Genomic DNA, 19507 nt, shown 5'->3' on the forward strand with positions numbered 1-19507 from the left:
CGGGGCCCAGCGCCGAGCATGGACGGGGGACCTGCGTGGTGCTGATCGGATCCCTGCCCGGCTGGTCGTGGCTCCCCGTCCTGGCGGCCCTGCTTCTCCGAGGGTAGGCGGCTGTCTTCTCCCTCCGTCGCGGGAACGGGGTCTCCGGCGCTTCCTCTGGCGCGGGGCTTTCTGAGCGAGGAGGCGCAAGACCGTGTCCTGAGGCAAGTCATCGGGTGGAGATGCACCGGGCTCCTGCTTTCTGCCTCGCCTCTTCCTGGCGCTTGGGCTTGGCCAGAAGAGGTCCCAGCCGGTTATCTCATGCCCACCCCCACCCCCCGCCAGCAACATTGGCTGCTGCTGTTTAGACGAGGTCACGAAGATGGACATCGGGATCTTCCGCCCCTGGGGACTCTGCAGCCTGAGGCAGTCGCCTCACCTTGCTTCATGGGTGGCCCGGCCCGGCCCTGGTCACCCGTGTTGCCTGCTGCTGCCTTACATTCTAGCATAGGCGCCTCTCTCTAACCCTTCTCTCTCTCTCTCTCTCTCTCTCTCGCTCTCTCGCTCGCTAATGAGATTGTAGTCTAATATAGGCAGAGAAGCAAGTAATGGAGGAGGCGCAATGAAAAGAAAGGTTGGGTGGAATGGACTTGCATGTTTCTTAGTCATGTTGCAGTGGAAACTTATGGGGAGGATGGGGCTGCTGCCCCCCCCCCAGCTGTGGAGGCCCAATCCCCAGTGCCAATGGGGCAGTGCCCCAGCAGCATCAGTCCAGCCTTAGACAGCTGCCAGCCTATTTGCCTTCTTATATTCAGTCCAGGGAGTGGCGCTTCCTGTCAGCTTCCTCCTCCTCATAGAACTGAGCAAGGAAAAGCAGGATGGAGACGAAACTAGAATGGGATGGCTCTATCTCACACTGATCTTGGCGTGACCTGCTGTTGGCCTCCTTGTCTTCTGCCTTGCCAGCTGCAATGGGCACCATTCACCATTCTCTCTCCCACTAAGTGGTGGGAAGTTTAGGCCAAATATCACAAATGCAGATTTGCTTGCAGATTTGTTCTGGCAGCAGGTGTAGGAGTGCCTCCTGTGTCATTTTGAGTGGTGTGTTTTTAAACATGCCATATTGGTCAGATCGATCAGTTGCTTAGTGAAAGACAATAAGCTTCAGAGTGAGCCAGTAAAAATAGATCAGCTATACCTTGAAACTGTACTGATTTCTAGCCATCCATGAATTTAGAGCTATTGTATGCAAATATTTGATTCAGGATTATTAAACTGCGGCATCAAGAAAACAAGTGTAGTGTCTCTGAGGTTACTCTTGATGTCAGTTTTGGCCACACTTCTATGGCTGGTAAATCCGCTTTGCTTTACTTAAAATTAACAGCACAAACTGAGGAGCACTTTTCAAGACACTTCTTAGGCAAAGTGCCACTGAGAACTTAAACAGACTTTAAAAAAATAAGCCTATAATTGAGCTGGTACCACCATTTCACAGTCTTTGGTTTTCCTTATCTGTTTGCTACAGGGAATTTTGCATATTCCCTGATGATCAATGCATTTTTGAAAAAACAAAACACAAGACCTACGGTGTGGGTCTCTTTCTGAGGAGCTTGAACAAATGTAGTTGTATTGTAGGACTTGGCTGTAGACGATGGATTATGTGATGTGCTCTGGGTGGAAACTGGAAGCATATAGATATGGGTCATGGATAGTGAGGTGGTCAGGGATTATTTCTTAATTAACCAAAGGTAATATATATGCAGTAAAGAAAAAAGTCTTATTTTCAGATGAACAGAATAAAGGTTGATGAGGAAGAATACTGGCACAGTTCCAAGTGTAAAGCATTTACGTTTGATGATGAAGATGATGAGCTCTTTCAGGTACAGTTCCTAGTCAGAACAAACTGAGAATGCACTATGCAGTGTCTCCTTGCCTGAAATGTTAAGGGAAGCAGAAATCTGCATATAGTGTAGTCTTCTTAAAATTATTGATGGATATCTTTCCATTGAAGGAATTGAGAAAGTAAAATTGAGGAAATGCTATACAGCGGTAGCTCGGGTTACGTTACCTTTGGGTAACGTAATTTTGAGTTACGGACGCAGCAAACCCAGAAGTATATACTTCCGGGTTTCGCCGCATTCACAGAAGCGGTGCCTCCGCATACGGACTTTTCAGGGTAAGTCTGGACCCTGGGACGAATTAAGTTCGTATCCGGAGAGTGCACTGTATTTATATGAGCAGGAAGCATCATGTATGATTGAATGTGTGCACTTCACAAGATATGTGGCACAGAACTGGGATTCCTGATCACCTCATTCTTCATTCATTAGCAGAACACATTTCTAGCCCTTGTGGTTGTGAAGATGTGCTTGAAAGTGAGCTTGCATCTGCAGGTTCAGAAATTTGGTATCATGCAAAAGCATCTTTCCCTACATCATAGCCTCCAATAGTCCTTACTCCAGATATATTTAGTACTTTCTTGCCACATCATTTTTTTCAAAAATCTATTTTCCCGCTACTAAATTATTCCCTGCCAAACCATTTTAATTTCTTATAAAAGTTGAAAAATGGGTACCCAATAAAACAATGTAATAGTGCTGCAGGGCAAATATGCACTATTTTAAATGAGGTGTGAACTTGGCTTGTAACGTTCTTTCACAATTTGCATCTGGTACATAAGGATTTGTCTGACTTTTGTGGGTGGCATGTATCTATATCACTTTTATCTATATATTGAAATGAATATTTTAGATTTATAAAACTATTTAGAGATCTTTTGTTGAGTAAGTGGTATATAAATTTTGATGGATAAATTAATTCAGCTTGTGCACAAACATAGAATACATCTGTTCTTGGGATACCGGTTCTTTAGCATGAAAGTGTACAGTCTATCTGGGTGGAATAGGGCTTGCCTTCATTTTCACTTTGGTTTTGTTCATAGCTGAAGGAGTCAAAACGAACAGTGAACAGCCTCCGAGATATTGTAGATGACGACGATGATCTTGAGAAGTTTAGCTGGAGTGGGGAGCCTGTGGGCAGTAAGTGGAGCAGAATGTTTTTGCATCTATCATCCATTCTTTGAATCTGAATTTGATTATTGCTGCCCTCTGTCAAGAAAAATCTCATTAGAGCTACACCTACTAGGAAATATGGCCTACTGAGGTTTAGTATGCTTAACGTTGAGCAGGAAAAATGTCTAATAGTTTCATACATTACCACAATTGTTTATTTTGCCTATTGCGTGCTTGAATTCCCCCTACCCCTGTTTCTGACAAACAAATGCAGGGAGTAAAATGACTGCTTCTTTCAAAAACAAGTAGATTGATGGTACATTGGGGGGGGGGGAGGAATCCAAACCATGGTGTGTTTTGTGAAAACTCGGCTTGTTCCCTTCACTCATTCTTCACTACTTACCCCAAATCCTGAGTGCATCATTCCTATGAGCCTCATATCAAAGAATTTCCCATGAAGGTAGTCTGTGCTTTGAATATTTCTCATTTTCCTCTGTTTTCCATATGTTTTCCAAGAAAGAGAGTTTTTTAAATATCAAGGGAAGTTTAAGAGTTAAATGTCTCGTATGAGGTGATGATTTAGAAAAGCAAAACATGAGAGCTAGGCCCAAAATCATGTATTCCAGAATCAATAACCCTTCTCTGCTCTAGAATTTTAAAGGCCTCATCTTATGCTTGCTAGAGAATTTATTCAGATTGTGTTCTTTCTCTCTCCATAGGCATTTCCTGGTCAATCAAGGAGACCGCCTCCAGCAGCAACAATACTGCTGAGGGAAGAGACTTGGGTGGGCAAAGAGGCTCTTCTTCGTATGGAGCATTTCCCAAGCAAGCCTCTTCTTACTCACTGAGCAGCTTTTTCAAAGGTAGGACCTTTACTGGGACCTAGAATCACAGAATTGTAGAATTGGAAAGTACCCTGCAAGTTTTCTAGTCCAGCCCCCTGCAATGCAGGAATCCCAACTAAAGCATCCCTGACAGATGACCATCCAGGGAAGGAGAGATCACTAGCTGCCGAGGGAGTCCATTGCACTGTTGAACATCTCTTACCATCAGAAAGTTCTTCCTGATATTTAGTTGGAATCTCCTTTCTTGTAACTTGAATTCATTGGTTCAGGTCCTATCCTATTTCTTCCATGTGACAGCCCTTGAGATATTTGAAGATGGCTACCATATCCCAGGCTAAACATACCCAACTCAACCATTCCTTATAAGACTTGGTTTCCAGACCCTTAATAATCTTGGTCGCCCTCCTCTGCATATGATCCAGCTTGTCAATATCCTTCTTAAATTGTGACTCCCAGAACTGGACACAGTATTCCTAGATGTGTAATGGGTTTTCAGTGTGAGGTGATGAATCTAGCTTTCTTAGCCTGTCTTACATGCTCTTTCTTTTCAGGAAGAAACAAACATGGGAGCTTTCAGTCACTTTCAGATGGTAAGAATCTAGATCTTTGTCCCCAGATTGCTTGAATGGTTGGCTTCTCCTTGCACAGCAGTGGAAATTGGCTCCACTTTCTCCATTTCCCTGGCTAAAATTCTGACCACCTCTCTCCTTGAGTACTGCAAGCTGCTTCTTTCTGGCTTTCCCTTCCCACCACAGTACTTCCATATCTATTCAGAGCCCTACTTCCCAAACAGAATATATGGGAAGGTAGCTAACAGAGAGTAGCATCAGAGATCATTATATAACTTTACCCTTGAAGCTGGCACTCCTTGCTCCTTTTTGGCTTTTAGAAAGAAGGTGATAAGTTGTGTTTGTTGCGGTTTAGTCATGCAGGATTTTCTTTCTAATGTTTTTACAACTTCTGGTTGTAACTGATGCTGTTTTATTGTGACTTCATAATTTTGATGGTGCTTCTGTTTCAAATGCAGTGTTTTTGAGCTACTTGGTGGACCAAAATGACATGGAAAGGAGGGCTCTAAATTGTGTGGGTTTTTTTATTAAAAAAATGCTGTCGTTCTCTCTTCAGCTCTTACAGACACAGGATTTAAAAGTTATGCCCCAGAACTGCGCAGACCAAAAGCAGACTACAAGGTAGGTATATTTTTGGGAGCCTAGATTCAGGACAGCATTAAGGGGCGAAAGGGTTTGAAGCTGCAAACACTCCTCTTCTTCGCCCAAGGGCTGTCTTCTGGATGCTCACTCCACAGAGACTAGGGCTGTGATGCTGTGCATGCTTATTTGAGTGTAAGCCTCATTGAACATACTTGGATGATGTCAGGAGGTTTACAGCACAATCCTGTGCATGTTCCATTTTGTTCAAGTGGGACTTGCCCCCAGGTACTTGTTCACAGAATTGCTGTCTTAGAAGTTCTTTGCCTTTAATAAGCAAGGAAATTCTCTCTAGTGGGTGGAAAAGGAAAGTGGGGAACCATGCTCCTGTGTTGTCCCTTTTCTGGAAACTGCCATCATAACAGTGTATTAATTTTGTCCATTTAAATAATGGATAGCAAATCTCACTGAACATGTTGGCATCAGGGACGGCTAATGTGTAGTGGGCATCAACCTTTATTTTTTTACATTTATATTCTGCCTTTCATCCAGCCTGGAACCCAGGGTGGCTTACATGTGGTTTCCAGGCAGTCTCTGCACTGATCAGACCCAAACCTACTTCGCTTCTGCAGGGTGGTAGCCTCATGGGGCCTTCAGACCATACCCAGGGACCATGCAGCTCTTCAACTTTCTTTCACTGTCAGTGACCAGTGGCAAAATCTGGCATGATACACATTCAATTTTAAGCCAATCCTAATGCGTGGCAGACCATATGCACCCCCCGCAGGCTTGCAGTCCTTTACTTGCAGAACATCTTAAATATGTCATCCCTCCCACAAAGCTGTCTTCACAGGCTGTGGCTGCTTTTATTGTGCTGTGTTCCAGACCTGTCTTGGGTGCTTTTGCGTGCAATACTAGTCGCAAATGACTCTCCTATGAGTCATTTGATGGGATGCAAGCAATGTTACTTCTCGCACCCCACTGTTGGGGTATCTTAATCATACCTATAAGACGAAGGAGTTTGTCCGAATCTGCGCTTCTCAAAATATTTTGAGTGTTAAAGGCATCATGGTTTTGTTTTGTTACATTTCAGGATTACAGCAGTGACTGGAGCCCTAAAGACACAGTAAGACGGCTGCAGAGAGGCAAGGTGAGACTCTTCTTCCCTGCTTCTGAAAGGGCCAGCCTTTGAATTTTTGGGTGGTGCCTCCCATGCATATCCATTTCTTCTGCTCATGCATGTCAACGCTGGAGAAGCGGCTGTTGGTGGCTTTTCATAGTTCTCTGTCTGAAAAGGAGGAGTTGAGGTCCTGCAAATGTCAGGAATGCCAGGGGATTATAGCAGAGGTAGCAGACTCTGCTCCACAATTGAAGCATGTCCAAAATGGCAAGGAATAATATGTTATTTCACTGACAGCTTTGGAGCAGGTATCCCGAGAAAGCATCCATAGATCTGGTGCAGGGCTCTTTATGCTTTCTGTTGGTAGATCAAAGGGGAAATAAGGTATTTTTGGTGAATATAGAGGTAATACACAAGCTGCTCCTGGCTGCTTGAGAACTAGCGATGAGCTGATATGCCACACAACATCTGTGTTTAGGAAACCTTTCTGTAACCTTTAGAAAGTGAATTCTCATCAGCTCATCAGTTTCTGCTTAGTTTATCAGCTCTGTAGATTTAGACCAGGGGTAGTCAATCTTTTTATACCTACTGCCCACTAATGCATCTTTCTTGATGGTTAAATTTCCTTACCGCCCACCAGTGCTCAATGGAAGGAGGATTCAGCTTGTGTTATAGAACCCCCTACAGCCCACCTAGAATCCTGAAACACCCACTAGTGGGCAGTAGGGACCAGGTTGACAAGCCCTGATTTAGACAGTGGGTTCCTAACAAAGATTTTGCGTAGTGATCTAAGGCCTGCAGTTGGGATAGAATGACCAAAATTATTTTTCTGAAAGAGGATTCCTGTTGTACAAATCCCCAATAAGGACTACATCCCAGTGTGTGACTGCTCACATTGCAAATTCATGGACGGAGAAGCACATGATAAGCTGTCTGTCTTGGTGGCTCAGAATAATTTTAATTGTGCCAAGACTGCCACTCTGGCAACAAAGGCTTCCATTGGTGTGTCTTGGCTCCTGAACCGCATGGAGAACAAATGACACATACAAATGATAACCAAGTGCAGCTCCACTTCTTAGGAGTTTTATAATGAGCCACCTGTGTAGCTCCCTGTGTGAAGCAGGCCTCCACTCAGATAATCCAGGTTCCTCTCTAATCCTTCCATTCTTGTTATTCCGTTCTAGATCTGCTCACTGGAGAGGTTTCACTCCCTACAGGACAAGCTGCAGCTACTGGATGAAGCTGTTGCAGTGCATGATGGGAATGTCATTACAGCCGTAAGTGCTGTGATCTTACAATGTAGGGCAGAACAGAATGGGGGATACATGGCTACAGCCTAATATGATCCCATTAACTTCTGGTTCTGTGGCCATTTGCATCTGAATGTGGGGTGTTTTACAATAAGTTTTCATATATGGGTTCTAATTCACTAGAATTGAGTTTTAGATACTGGTTTCGTTGATTGGAAATATTAGGTTGCATTTTAGGAGACAAGGCATTTCCTCAACTTCCCTTGCCTCCAAGGATATGAGGTATAAATGAACCTTATGAAGCTCTTTGAATATTTTCCCTGAAATGTCCCAAGGTCCAGATGCCATGTAAATGTTTAGGTTTCTATTGCAGCAGAAAAACGCAAGTGTGCTTTTTCATATACAAGGTTCCACTATAAGTGACCTCCCAGTTAGGTTAATGAGATGGGAAAGATTATTTCCTGACACCTTTGAGAACTTCTGCCTGGCTAGTTGATTCTCCTGGGTTTTGTAGGCCACTGGCTTTACCATCCATATGAAATCAGTTTCTCTCCAGTTCTGGGCAGATACCACAAATCAAAACATATTTTTTGTGACTCTAACTATTTGAATTCCTGCATTGCAGGAGTAGGTCACCCCCTGGGTCCCTTCCAACTCTAGAATTTGATGGTTATATGAACTGCACTGTGACTGTAATAAAATGTGAATTTTAGTAAATCTCACTTGATCTAACCATCGTCCACAAAAACCTACCTGAGATATTGTAGCATTTCCTAAAAGTGCCAAATCTTTGTTACATGCCTAGAAACTATTTTTTATTTGTAAGTTTGTCAGTCTTTGTAAAGTTGTTTTCCTGACACCATTAGAATGAAGGGCATATTTCATTGACACCTATCTCGTGCTCCATTTCCCCAGAGGCAACTACCCTACTACTTAAATATAAAGCAGATTAGTATAAAGTACGGCCAGAACCAGAGAGACTTCCAGCTGTTGCATCTGCTTCCTAAGCAACCATTTCCAGTTATGCCTCAGGATTGTGGCAGAAAATAAGCACCTTGTTGTCCATTTTCTTTCAGATCCTAATATTTCTGAAGAGAACCTTGAAGAAAGGTATGTGTGCCTGAGAGGTGGCTAGACCCAGTGCCAGGGAGCCAGGGCAGATTGGCTGCCTTTCCAGACCATTAAGATTACTACTTTTTTTTTTTTTTTTGCCTCCTTATCACAGCATTTGTGTTCATCATAATTTTAGTGCCAACAACTAGAAGGGGATAGCTTTGCTTGGAGTGGGAGGGGAACAGCCTTGCTGCAGAGGTTGACTATAGCTGCACTTTGCTAAGCATGGAGAGATTGGGGGATGAGGAATGTTGTCACTCATCATCAGAGATCTGATGAGTACCATTTGTGCATCACATTCTAGACCAGGCTTCCTCAGCCTCGGCCTCCAGATGTTTTTGGCCTACAACTCCCATGATCTCTAGATAGCAGGACCAGTGGTCAGGGATGATGGGAATTGTAGTCTCAAAACATCTGGAGGGCCAAGGATGAGGAAGCCTGTTCTAGACAGCATTATTGCAGCTGACGTATTGGGAGGGAGTGACGGATGGAGAAGGAGCTGCACTTCCTCTGTGGCAATATTTTGCCTTTTGGATGGTAGGAAAATGCAATTTATTCACCATGGAAATGGTGCCTTGACACAGACATTTGGGATCCAAGTCAGCCATTGAGTTGACAAAAGCTTCCTCAGGTGACCGATTAGCACTGACATTTGGATTCAGTGCCCAAAATCAATAACTTGATTAATCCAAGATGGCCCCAGTTTAGGCTTTCACCTGTTCTGACAAACCATATGATGACAATTGTGTGCATCCCAGACCATTAGCCATCTTTATTATTGGAAATGAAATCTATTAAGATAAAAGAAACGCTGTGCCATCTTCCTGCTAGTAGCTGATGCGAATGAGAATGATTCACTTCTTGTCTGTTCATCCAGAAATCCTGTTCAGAGAGCTGGAGCTGCGGCAGGTGGCCTTGTGCCATTTAATACACTTTCTCAAGGAAACGGGGGACCAAAAACTTCTCCTGGACCTGCTGAGGTAAGATTCCACTGGAGCAATTCTTGTTTTGCAGGGCAGTTTTCCTGCCAAGTAATATGTATAAAAATGCATATGCTAGAGACAAATGTACATAAAAACTCTTATATCAGTGAAAATAAGATACAATGATGCATTATATTCAGTTGTTTTGCGATAATGTGTATTTTTGGGCAAAAATAGAAAATTTGTATATTAGCAGAAATTCACAGTCAAATGCTGATGAATTTTCATGAGGACTTAAAAAAGAATCACAAACTAATGTGGAAATCTGGGGAACTGAATTTTAAGAATGGAAGAATGAGAAACTGAAATGGAGAGATTTGCCCATCCTTAGTGCTTAGCAGGACTGATGCTTGTTTTTCCTCTGCAGGTTCCTGGACAGGACAGAGGAGGTTGCAGTGAGTATCCATCATGCCCTGGCTCACTTCTTATTTGTAGGAAACAAAGATGTCCTGAGACATCTACTCAGGGCCGGCCCCAGCACACTGAAGCAGCTGCCTCAGGTGGCAGAATCCCATGGGGTGGCACCCCCACAAGCATTCCTGCTGCCGCCAGGGTTGCAGGATGGCTTCTGGTGGGATCTTGCCAGAAGCCACAGCCACATAACCCCAGGAAGCGAGGCTTTAGCTGCAGGGAGGCGGCAACACCTTCCCATTGCACCTCAGTTGGCAAAACGGGACAGGCCACCTCTGCATCCATTCAGTATATATTTACTCTGCACATCCCACTAGTTTAAGTCAACCCTTCTTGAGCCTGCCGTGTGTGTCTGTTCCTACCTTCTCCAGTTGACACAGTACCGTGAGCACCTGATGATCCAGGATGTGGAGAAACGAAAGGAGTTTCTGAAAGGTTGCGTTGGGTAAGTAGGTTAGGCAGACATTAGTTTTTATAGGATGAAATCAGTTTGAGCCCTAGATGTGAGGTGATTGCCAGTAAGCAGAATGGCCTTACTGTTCCCGCAAACCAGGAAGAAAAAGCTTTAAAATTCAGAAAAATTGTGAGGGGACATGAGAGCAGTCCCTAACATTACGTTAGATGTGGAGAAATGAATAGAGAGGCATTTTTCTCCCTCTCTCCTAGTCCTAGAACCCAGGATCATCCAGTGAAGCTGAACAGTGGTAGGTTCAGGACAGGCTGAATTAGGGTTGGGGAGCCTGTGGCTTCCAGTTGTTGTTGTTGGACTCTTTAACTTCCATCAGCCCCAGTCAATAGGACCAGTGGTCAAGGATGATGGGAGCTGTTGTCCTGCAACATTGGGAGGGCCAGAGGTCCCCCAACCCTGTTAAAGATCTTAGGGCCAATCCCTGGCATTTTCCAGTAGGCCAGAAATTGAAAGCAGCTCATTTTTAGGGTGGGCAGGGAGCTCCAAAAATAACCACCAACGTAGTTCATAATATACGCTTCAACATTGTCATGCACAACAACCCAATTGGAACTAAGGATGGACAAAATCAGCAAACCTTCTATATATAAAAGGAGAAATCCAAAACTGAAGAGAAACTCTTCTCCAATTTAGGTTGCCATTTTCATTGGAAGATGCTGCTCATGTTCAAGACCATTATACGCTTCTGGAGAGGCAGATCATCATTGAGGTAAGGTCTCTTGCTCCGCCTTTGGGCACATGTGCCTGGGAATTCTCCCTCCTGACCCTGATCTGTTTGTTGTAACACCAAAGCTTCCTACTTGGATTGAAAGGGGGGAAATTACATGGGGCTTGGCTTAATCAAGCAAGTCACATCTGGGATGTAGGATGGCTTCCTTGCCGTAGCCAGTCCATCATGATAGATGCTGAGAGACTGTTTAGCCTTCAGGTCATCCTGAAGCCCTGCACTGATTTATAAGACTTGGCTGTAAAAGATTACTATTCTTGCTTTAAAGAAACAACCTGAAACCCCTGCTTTTATTAATAATAAGTAATATGCCATTGGAAGCCTGACCTTTTAATTATTTTTCTTTTATTTCAGCTATTTTTATACCACTTCACCACCAAAGTTTCTAATTGGTATACATAAAGATTACAAAAAGCATGCAGTGGATAAAATCATACAGTGGCTCTGTCTCTGATAACCTTCCACTGGCAGGCATTTTTAGACAAGCTTTGGGCATATGGTGACTGGTATGGCTGTTGTCAGTTTGCTGAAATTAACTATGTTTATTAATTTTATTGTTGTGTTTTACCTGTCTTTACTGCTGCATTTATGTGTTTTAATTTGCATCTTCTCATTAGCTGCCTTGAGCACCATTTGGTGGAAAGGCGGGATACAAATTTTAACAAATATACTACTTGCATTCCACCTTTCCTCCAAGGTGCTCAGGATGACATGTAAGAAGTTTCCCTTTTCCTTCCTGCACAACCCTGTGAGGTAGCTTGAGCTGAAAGACAGTGGCTGGACTAAGAGTGCAGCCCAGTGTCCACTTACCTGGGAGTGAGCCCCACTACCTGTAGTGGGCCTTATTTCTGAGTAAATGCTTGTAGGATTTCTGCCTCAGTATGCCTCATGATTTGAGCTGAGATTTAAAACTGGTCATCCTTGGCCCTATTACATTACCTTGTAATTATCCTTGTTTTTCATGCAGCATGTTTTTTTCTGGTCTCCCCCCCCCCCGCCCAGGTAAATGACAAGCATTTAGAGTCAGCTGGGCAGACGGAGATATTTCGGAAGTACCCTCGAAAGGCCTCCATCCTAAACATGCCACTGGTCACCACGCTTTTCTACTCCTGCTTCTATCACTACACGGAGACTGAGGTTAGGGTAACAAAAACGGCGGGTCCTCTGTATTAGTTACTGAAGCCTCATGCCATGCCGAAGAAAAGGGGGAGCAAGATTTGACTCACATGGCCTGGCCAACCAAAGTAGCCTGTTGCCTGCAAATTGGCAATATGCTGCTCAAGTATTGCAGGATTTCCGAGAGAGTGAATAGCTGGGCTGGGTATAGGGATACTGTATGGGAGACTCCTTCCTGTCTTATGTACTTGGTTCAACCAGTTCCCATTATAATAAATATTAGCTATAACTGGAAGAAAGTAATGCACCATTAGTAATGCAGTGGTTGTTAAAGGTTTGGAACATCATATTCCAAAAGTAGCAAAATAATAATAAGAATAATAATAAAAAAGAAGAAGAAGAGTGGCTAGCTAGAGGTTAGCTAACAAGTTAAGTGAGCATTGGGTTTTTAAAATAATAATTTACTGAAAGGAAAGGTACATTGTACCTTTCAGTAAATTATTATTATTATTCAGTAAATTATTATGTATAGTTATTTTGTGTGTTTGCAAATGTGTGTAAAGATGAACAGATGGATAGATGGATTAGATGTGAAAATGCTAAAATAAATTTTCTGGCATTATAGACTTTAAGTCAGTTCTTGATTTGTTGTGGCAGAGCTAAAGGAGACTAGGTTTTAGAGAGTATAGAGTGCAAGACTCAGACATGGTCGTGAGAAAGAGGTGATCAGAATATCACCAGTTTTCTGTAAATTGCCTGCCATTTATAGAATAGAATATTACAGAATAGTTGAGGTACCAACTAGGATGGGTCATCACTATCCCCTCTCCTTTGTTAAATTTGCCATGTCTCTTCTTTCCAGGGAACATTCAGTAGTCCAGCAAACTTGAAGAAAACCTTCAAGGTAAGGGAGCTATCTGCTGGGTATAATATTTGTGCATTCTAGGAGAGGGCAACACTGTTAGAAATGTGCAGTGGAAATAAGGCAAAGGTGTGCTTTGGGTGAAGGAATTAAGTCCTACAACAGATGACCAAGTCTAGCCGCAGCAGCTCAGTATAGCAAAGTTCATTGCACTGGCCTTTAGCACTTCAGTTTGGCATTGTGCCTTCCAGATATTGCTGCACTCCATCTAGTTGCTGGGTTGTACCTTAAGAATTGATTGGTGCCAACCAGGAGCTCACAACCCAACCTGCTGTCAATCCGTGTTCTAACATTTCAATGTTTCTGCCTTCTAGATCCCAGACAAACAGTATGTGCTGACAGCCCTGGCTGCTCGTGCCAAACTCCGGGCTTGGCATGATGTAGATGCTTTGTTCACCACCAAGGTGAGTCAGGGTGGTTTTCTCAAAGCCTGGGTCAAATAATGGGCCTTCATTGGCTCACAGATCACCCGGGATCTGCCAATAGATCCCCGTCTATATACTTCTCACCTCTGCTTTAAGATACCTGCCCTCCTGTAATACACTAGAGGTCATCTCATTCATCAGTAGATGCTTGTTTCAGGCCTCTTTCACTCTTTCCCTTTAAGGATCCGGCACAGACTGAGAATACAGTGGTAGATGTGGGAGGCTGTTCATAAATTCTGCAGTCAGCCTCCATTGGAAAAGAGCAGCATCCTCAGCCAAAGGAAGGATGCTTTTGCCATTTGAGTGTATAAGGAGGGGCATGCAGACAGAGGAGGAGCTGTCTTGAACATCCTTTGCTTGCTGTTAAGAGTTTTTAATGCTGCATTTCCCATCCTGGAATCTCTGGGTTGCTTTTGTCACAAGATCTAATGTTAATGTGATTTTCGTATTGTGATTTCAGAACTGGTTGGGCTACACTAAAAAGAAAGCGCCCATCGGTTTTCATCGGGTAGTGGAGATCTTGCAACGGAACAATGCCCCAGTACAAGTAAGTGAGTGACTTGCCCTGTTTCAGCATACCAGTATCCTGCCTCTGATGTTAGAGACTTCTAACTCTACCCTGCAATTTCTTCATGTCTGCCACAAGTATATTCATCTTCATTTGGTTGTGCATAAGATGTTGGAAGGGACAAGCCCCTCTGGCTGTGCTTGGTTTTCCTACTCCATGATGGTTTTCTCGATCAAATCTATCTTTGAGTTAATTTATCTTTGTTTGACATATGGAGCATGGGGTTGCTGGCTTGACCATGTGCCTTTTGCATTATAATTTTTTTTTATATCCAGAAATATAAACAAGAATAAATTTAAGCAAAAGCAACTCCTTTTGATGGAGGAAGGCAGGTGCAGAGAAATGTGGTTTACAGATAAACTTGGGAGATGGAGAAGTTTTGGGTAGCTCTGCTCTGTTGATGCTTCCTGTCTTTCTGATGCAGGTCTTACAGGAGTACGTGCGCCTGGTAGAAGATGTTGAGACTAAGTTGAACCTTGCAATGAAATACAAGTGCCATGACGTTGTTATAGATGTGAGTCCTTGCTGTGTGTGGTGGGGAGGAGGCGGCTCTTGTTCCTGACGGTTCTGGGAAGTCTGTCCTTGGACATAGGACACTGCCTTTATACAGAGTCAAACCATTAGTCCATCTATCTCAGTGCTGTCTACACTGAGTGGCAGCAGCTCTCCAGGGTTTCAGACAGAGGACATTCCCAGCCCTGCCTGGAGATGCCAGGCGTTGAAACTGTTTTATACAAGGCAGCTGCTCTACCCCTGAGCAACATTTCTTCCCCAGAGGATAAGAACTGCTTCCTTTCCAAAAAGGTTGAAGTGAAAGCACTGATTCTTCCACTGGGGCAGTGCTCTGTCCCAAGGATCCAGATATAGACCATCGTGAAAGATTTACTGATACCCCTAAGGACCCAGTTGCAGGGATTCCAAAGAAAGATGCCCAGAACACCTGAGTGATCTGTCCTAGTGCCTTATTATGGAGAGATACATCAAAAGACTCAAATAAAACAATACAATGCTGGCTTCCTTGCTTCACCTCAGCATGGATGCTGAAGTAGCAAGCACCATGGCTTTATCCATGGGGGTTTAATATGCTAAGTGTTACTTATACAAAAAACAAGCTACATAAGCTGACAGCAATAGTCCATGTAACCTACCCCTGCCTTAGAGGCCCATTCCCAACACTCATCCATCTCTCAGATAAGAGAATAGCTGGCAGGCAACCAGTGGGCCTGGGTAACAGCTTCCCCTCTCCCAATTATGCCAAAAGCTAAGGCTGTAAAGTAAGCACATGAGCATATGTGATATGTAGCAACTCATACCAATTAATTCAAGATGACATTTACATGCCTTTCACCATTTGGTTCCACACAGGCAGCTTATTTACTTAAAGCATATCTATTCAACTTTCTTCAAGCAGAGTCCAGGGCAGCTAGCAGACAACAGAAAATTAAAAGAACATTATAGTACAAAAGCAAAATGATAAAGATGACAGCAAGGCTAAGAACAATGGAGTAAAAACCGCATTCTTCCACCAAAACCCAATTCTATTAGTAAGAGTTTCCAGCAGAGTTAAAATGCTTAAGATGCCTAAGTTTCAAAAGCTGTCCTTCTAAAAGGAATGCCTTCATTTGATGGTGGAATGCCATTAATGATAGGCCAAAGTCAGTGTCTCCTGGGAGGGAGTACCAGAGTGCAGGCACTGAGAAGGCCAACTATGCTCTATCACTGTGAGATAGAGGACTGCCATGTACCTTAGCTGGCTTTTGCTTTTTAACTAGACCTACAAAGACTTGAAGGATCGTCTCCAGTTGATGGCGTACAGATGTAAAGTTGATCGGGGTTCTCCAGCAGAGGAGAAGATTGATAGCATCCTCAGCAACCCGGTAAGAAAGAACAACTCATTCACACAGTTTGCTCCAGAGCCGTCTATAGCATACGTAGTGCAGGGGTGCAAAAATCCGCCCAGCACCCCCATTTTTTTTGGGGGGGGCAGGTCAAGGTTGTTGAGCTTTTTATAGAGGGGCAGCTCATAACTCATAAAAAGCGGTAACAATAACTCCATCTTTCCATTTTTGCGATCATGCAAAAATGAAAGACACCACTAGGGGGCACCGCCAGATAAGTTGATTCTGCAGCTCTTCCGCAAAAGAGAACAGAAATGACCCATCAACTGCAATCACCCAGGGGTCATGGTTAAGGGCTTAGGCTGCTTCAGCGGTGGCCACCCCCCAGAATTTGGCGCCCGGGTGCACCGCATCCCTTGTGCCCCCAGGTAAAGGCTGCCCTGGTTTGCTCTCATTCCGTTTTTTTCCAGGTGCCAGCTTTGATTTAGTTGCAGAAAGTGGGGTTGAACAATAAGGGCAAGCAGCAGTGATGTTGGGAAGAGCAGTTAATAACTGTTTAGTGATCCTACTGTTGGCTCTTTATCCTTTCATTTTCTCATGTGTGGTAGACATCATCAAACTCATACCACATGCCAACTTTTTTTTTTTTTTTTTGTAAGGGGGACTCTTGTGAGATAGCGGTATCACTTTTATATCGGGGCAAAACAAAACAAAAGCCAAGTATCTGTGTTCGTTTATCATGCCAGGCAGTTGCTTTTGAGAGTCAACTGTTAGCTTGCATCTTTCCCCCTGCTGCCTCCAGAAATCCAATTCTACCTTTCAGATTCAATTTCATTTCCAATTTACAATGTAGTCGTGACTTGTAACAGTATACAGCTAGAAACCAAGAAAATTCAGGACATGATTTCTGTGTACAGAATCCTTCTCCTAAATTGGAAGCTTAAAGACTTAATCCCCTTTAATGATACAGATGGCAGTAAAACTTGCCTTCTACTTAATGGAGATGATTTGTGCAAGTTAATTGCTTGTTGTTTGCTTTCCTATATGTCCTTTAAGCTTGTGTGAAACAGGGCTTCTAACGTGGGTTTTTTATTAATCCATTTCAAGCATTAACCCAAGATTGCTGGCTTTCATTTGGCTCTTCTGTTTCTACTGGATTGTCACTTAGCTGCACTGAAAGTAAAGTCTAATATCTCTATTTTGGTTAAAAGATTAAAATATATAATTTTACTCCCATTGTTTTCTCACAAATTGAGTAGGGAGTCCTCTCTCCCCATCTGTTTTGACAGGTGTAGGTTCACTGGCTGTTGTCCAGACAGCCGGGAGGTGTGATGATATTTGAAACTAGCCATATATCATTCTGTTTCTCTTTCAGCAAATCCGATGGAAGAATTGAGAGCTGCTCACTCATCATGGAAGAAGCCTGATTTTACTGGAACAATGAAGGCAAGCTGCCAAACATAGCTCTGCATTGGTTTTAATCCACTGCCCAGATTGTAGCTGGCTCTGCTTTTGGATCCTGGGACAGAACCCAAAGGAGATGTTCAGCCAACAGAACCAAAGCTAAAAAGCTGAAATCCAGCACTCTCTTTTCAACTTGACCATATGATGAATAGAACATGATTGCATAAATGAGAAAAGTAAAGCTGGCACCTAAACACTTCTTGCAGACTATCTGTTCATCTGAGTCAGGAAGGATGGCTCCCTGTGAAATTGTTATTTATAGGAATTGTTTCCAGTCCTTTCATTTTATCCAGGTCCAAAGTGCGGGACAGTGACTGCTTTGATAGGATTGAAACTCAAGATAATTGGGACTTTTATTTAACTGAGGAAGGGCTGTATAGAGATTCTTCAAGGCGATCTAACCCCACCCGTGTTCTTCTCCCCAGATCATTGTATAATAACCACTTGCCTTTAGGCCAAGGAGAACATAAAACCAATTCTAGTTGGAGACTGACTAATATGCTTCTTGGACAATGGTTGCATTTTCCCTCAGCAAGGGCTAATAAGACTACTTGTTCTGTGGTACTTAATTCATAAAATGTACCACAGGCCTGGATCCCTTTCTCTTCTGCCCTCTTTCTCCTTCATTTTTTCCATTCCTGTAAATAAAGCTTTGCCTCCCTCTGTGTGACTGCAATGTATTTTCTTGCTTTTCTTTATCTTGCAAAAGTAGAATAGCCAGCTGGGGTTATCTTGGGGTTGTACCCTCAAGGGATTATAAGTAAAATGGGAAATTATTATCTAGGGACTCTAAAGCATTTTTGTCCACTGTGACTCTTCAGTGAGAGGACATACATACATACTTTTATTTTATTTATATTAAACCATTCAATTGTTTTTTTAAAAAACCTACAAAACATAAAACAGAAAAATCAAGAAAAACCCAACTACAAAACATACAAAAGTTTAAATACTAAAACACATTAATATTACCTCAACTTTCTAAGCATCTGGGTGTTGTTTTATTATTATTGTTATGTATTAAATTCGTATACGGCGCTTCATCCAAGGATCACAGGGTGGTTTAAGAACACAAAAAATGCATAACATAGTAACAAACGAGCAATAACCTCTAGTGTGCATAATTGTCTAAAGAGTGCAGTGAAGATGCCTGCTTGATCTCAATAGGGAGTTCCAAAGTATAGGCACTGTCGCATTAAAGGATCAAGTTCTTACAAATGCAGAATGAGTATGTGGGCACCTGTAGTGCTGGTCCACCAATCAAAGCAGTCGAGTGGGCACATACGGGATAAGGTGATGGGTGTTGAGATTCCTGCATTGCAGGGGCTGGACTAGATTGCCCTCAGGGTCTCTTCCAACTCTATGGTGCCACAGGCATTTCAGTATAGTGATGTTGATTCACGCTGGACTCAAAAGAATTCACTTGCCCATGTATTGGAAGCTGCTTTATCCTGAGTCAGACCAGTGGTCCATATAGCTCAGTATTACCTACACTTGACTGGCAGCAGTTCTCCATGGTTTCAGAGTGTCTTTCCTAGCATTACCTGGAGAAGCCAGGGACTCTAACTAGAGACTTTCTTCATGGAAATGAACTGCTCTACCACCCTTGTACATCCTGTTTGCATATTCCTGCCAGGCCATGCAAAGCAGTAAGCTGTTGAACTTGGAAGTGGGAGAGATGATTCAAACTCCCATCTAACCACTGGAAGCAAGCTTTAACACTGACTATTTTCAGATGTTCCTTTAGAGCAGCCTTTCTCGACCTTGGGTCCCCAGGTGTTGTGGGACTACAGTTCCCATCATTCCTAGCCATCAGGGCCAGTGGTCAGGGTTTATGGAATTTGCATTGCAAGAACATCTGGGGATCCAAGGTTGAGAAGTACCGTATTTTTCGCTCTATAGGACACACTTTTTCCCCTCCAAAAATTAAGGGGAAATGTGTGTGCATCCTATGGAGCAAATGCAGGCTCCTTGGCTTCAGCAATAGCAACGCAAAGCCTCCGAAGCACAGAGGGAGCGCTCCCTCCGTGCTCAGGAGGCTTCGCGTTGCTTTCGCTGAAGCCTGGAGAGCGAGAGGGGTCAGTGCACACTGACCCCTCTCACTCTCCAGGCTTCAGG

At 43.4% G+C, this 19507-nt stretch overlaps 1 protein-coding gene across 4 annotated transcripts; it reads left to right on the forward strand.

The window, feature by feature from the left end:
• On the forward strand, nucleotides 1-18052 carry VIPAS39 (VPS33B interacting protein, apical-basolateral polarity regulator, spe-39 homolog). 4 transcript variants are annotated; one of them, XM_053378371.1, is made up of 20 exons: nucleotides 1-103; nucleotides 1767-1859; nucleotides 2921-3017; nucleotides 3710-3853; nucleotides 4387-4425; nucleotides 4961-5025; nucleotides 6077-6133; nucleotides 7288-7380; nucleotides 8430-8463; nucleotides 9344-9446; nucleotides 9817-9844; nucleotides 10232-10305; nucleotides 10963-11038; nucleotides 12059-12193; nucleotides 13035-13076; nucleotides 13409-13498; nucleotides 13980-14066; nucleotides 14512-14601; nucleotides 15860-15964; nucleotides 17301-18052. In XM_053378371.1, the coding sequence occupies exons 2-20, from the start codon at nucleotides 1767-1769 to the stop codon at nucleotides 17319-17321; spliced, it is 1473 nt and encodes a 490-aa protein (XP_053234346.1). In that variant the 5' UTR covers nucleotides 1-103; the 3' UTR covers nucleotides 17322-18052. The 4 variants fall into 4 exon arrangements, with proteins under 4 accessions (XP_053234346.1, XP_053234336.1, XP_053234356.1 ...); XM_053378361.1 differs by having other exon boundaries at nucleotides 95-203; XM_053378353.1 differs by lacking the exon at nucleotides 1-103 and adding an exon at nucleotides 592-613.
• The last annotated feature ends 1455 nt before the right edge of the window (nucleotides 18053-19507 follow it).

Source organism: Podarcis raffonei, chromosome 1 (genome assembly GCF_027172205.1).
Source record: "Podarcis raffonei isolate rPodRaf1 chromosome 1, rPodRaf1.pri, whole genome shotgun sequence".
NCBI lineage: Eukaryota > Metazoa > Chordata > Lepidosauria > Squamata > Lacertidae > Podarcis > Podarcis raffonei.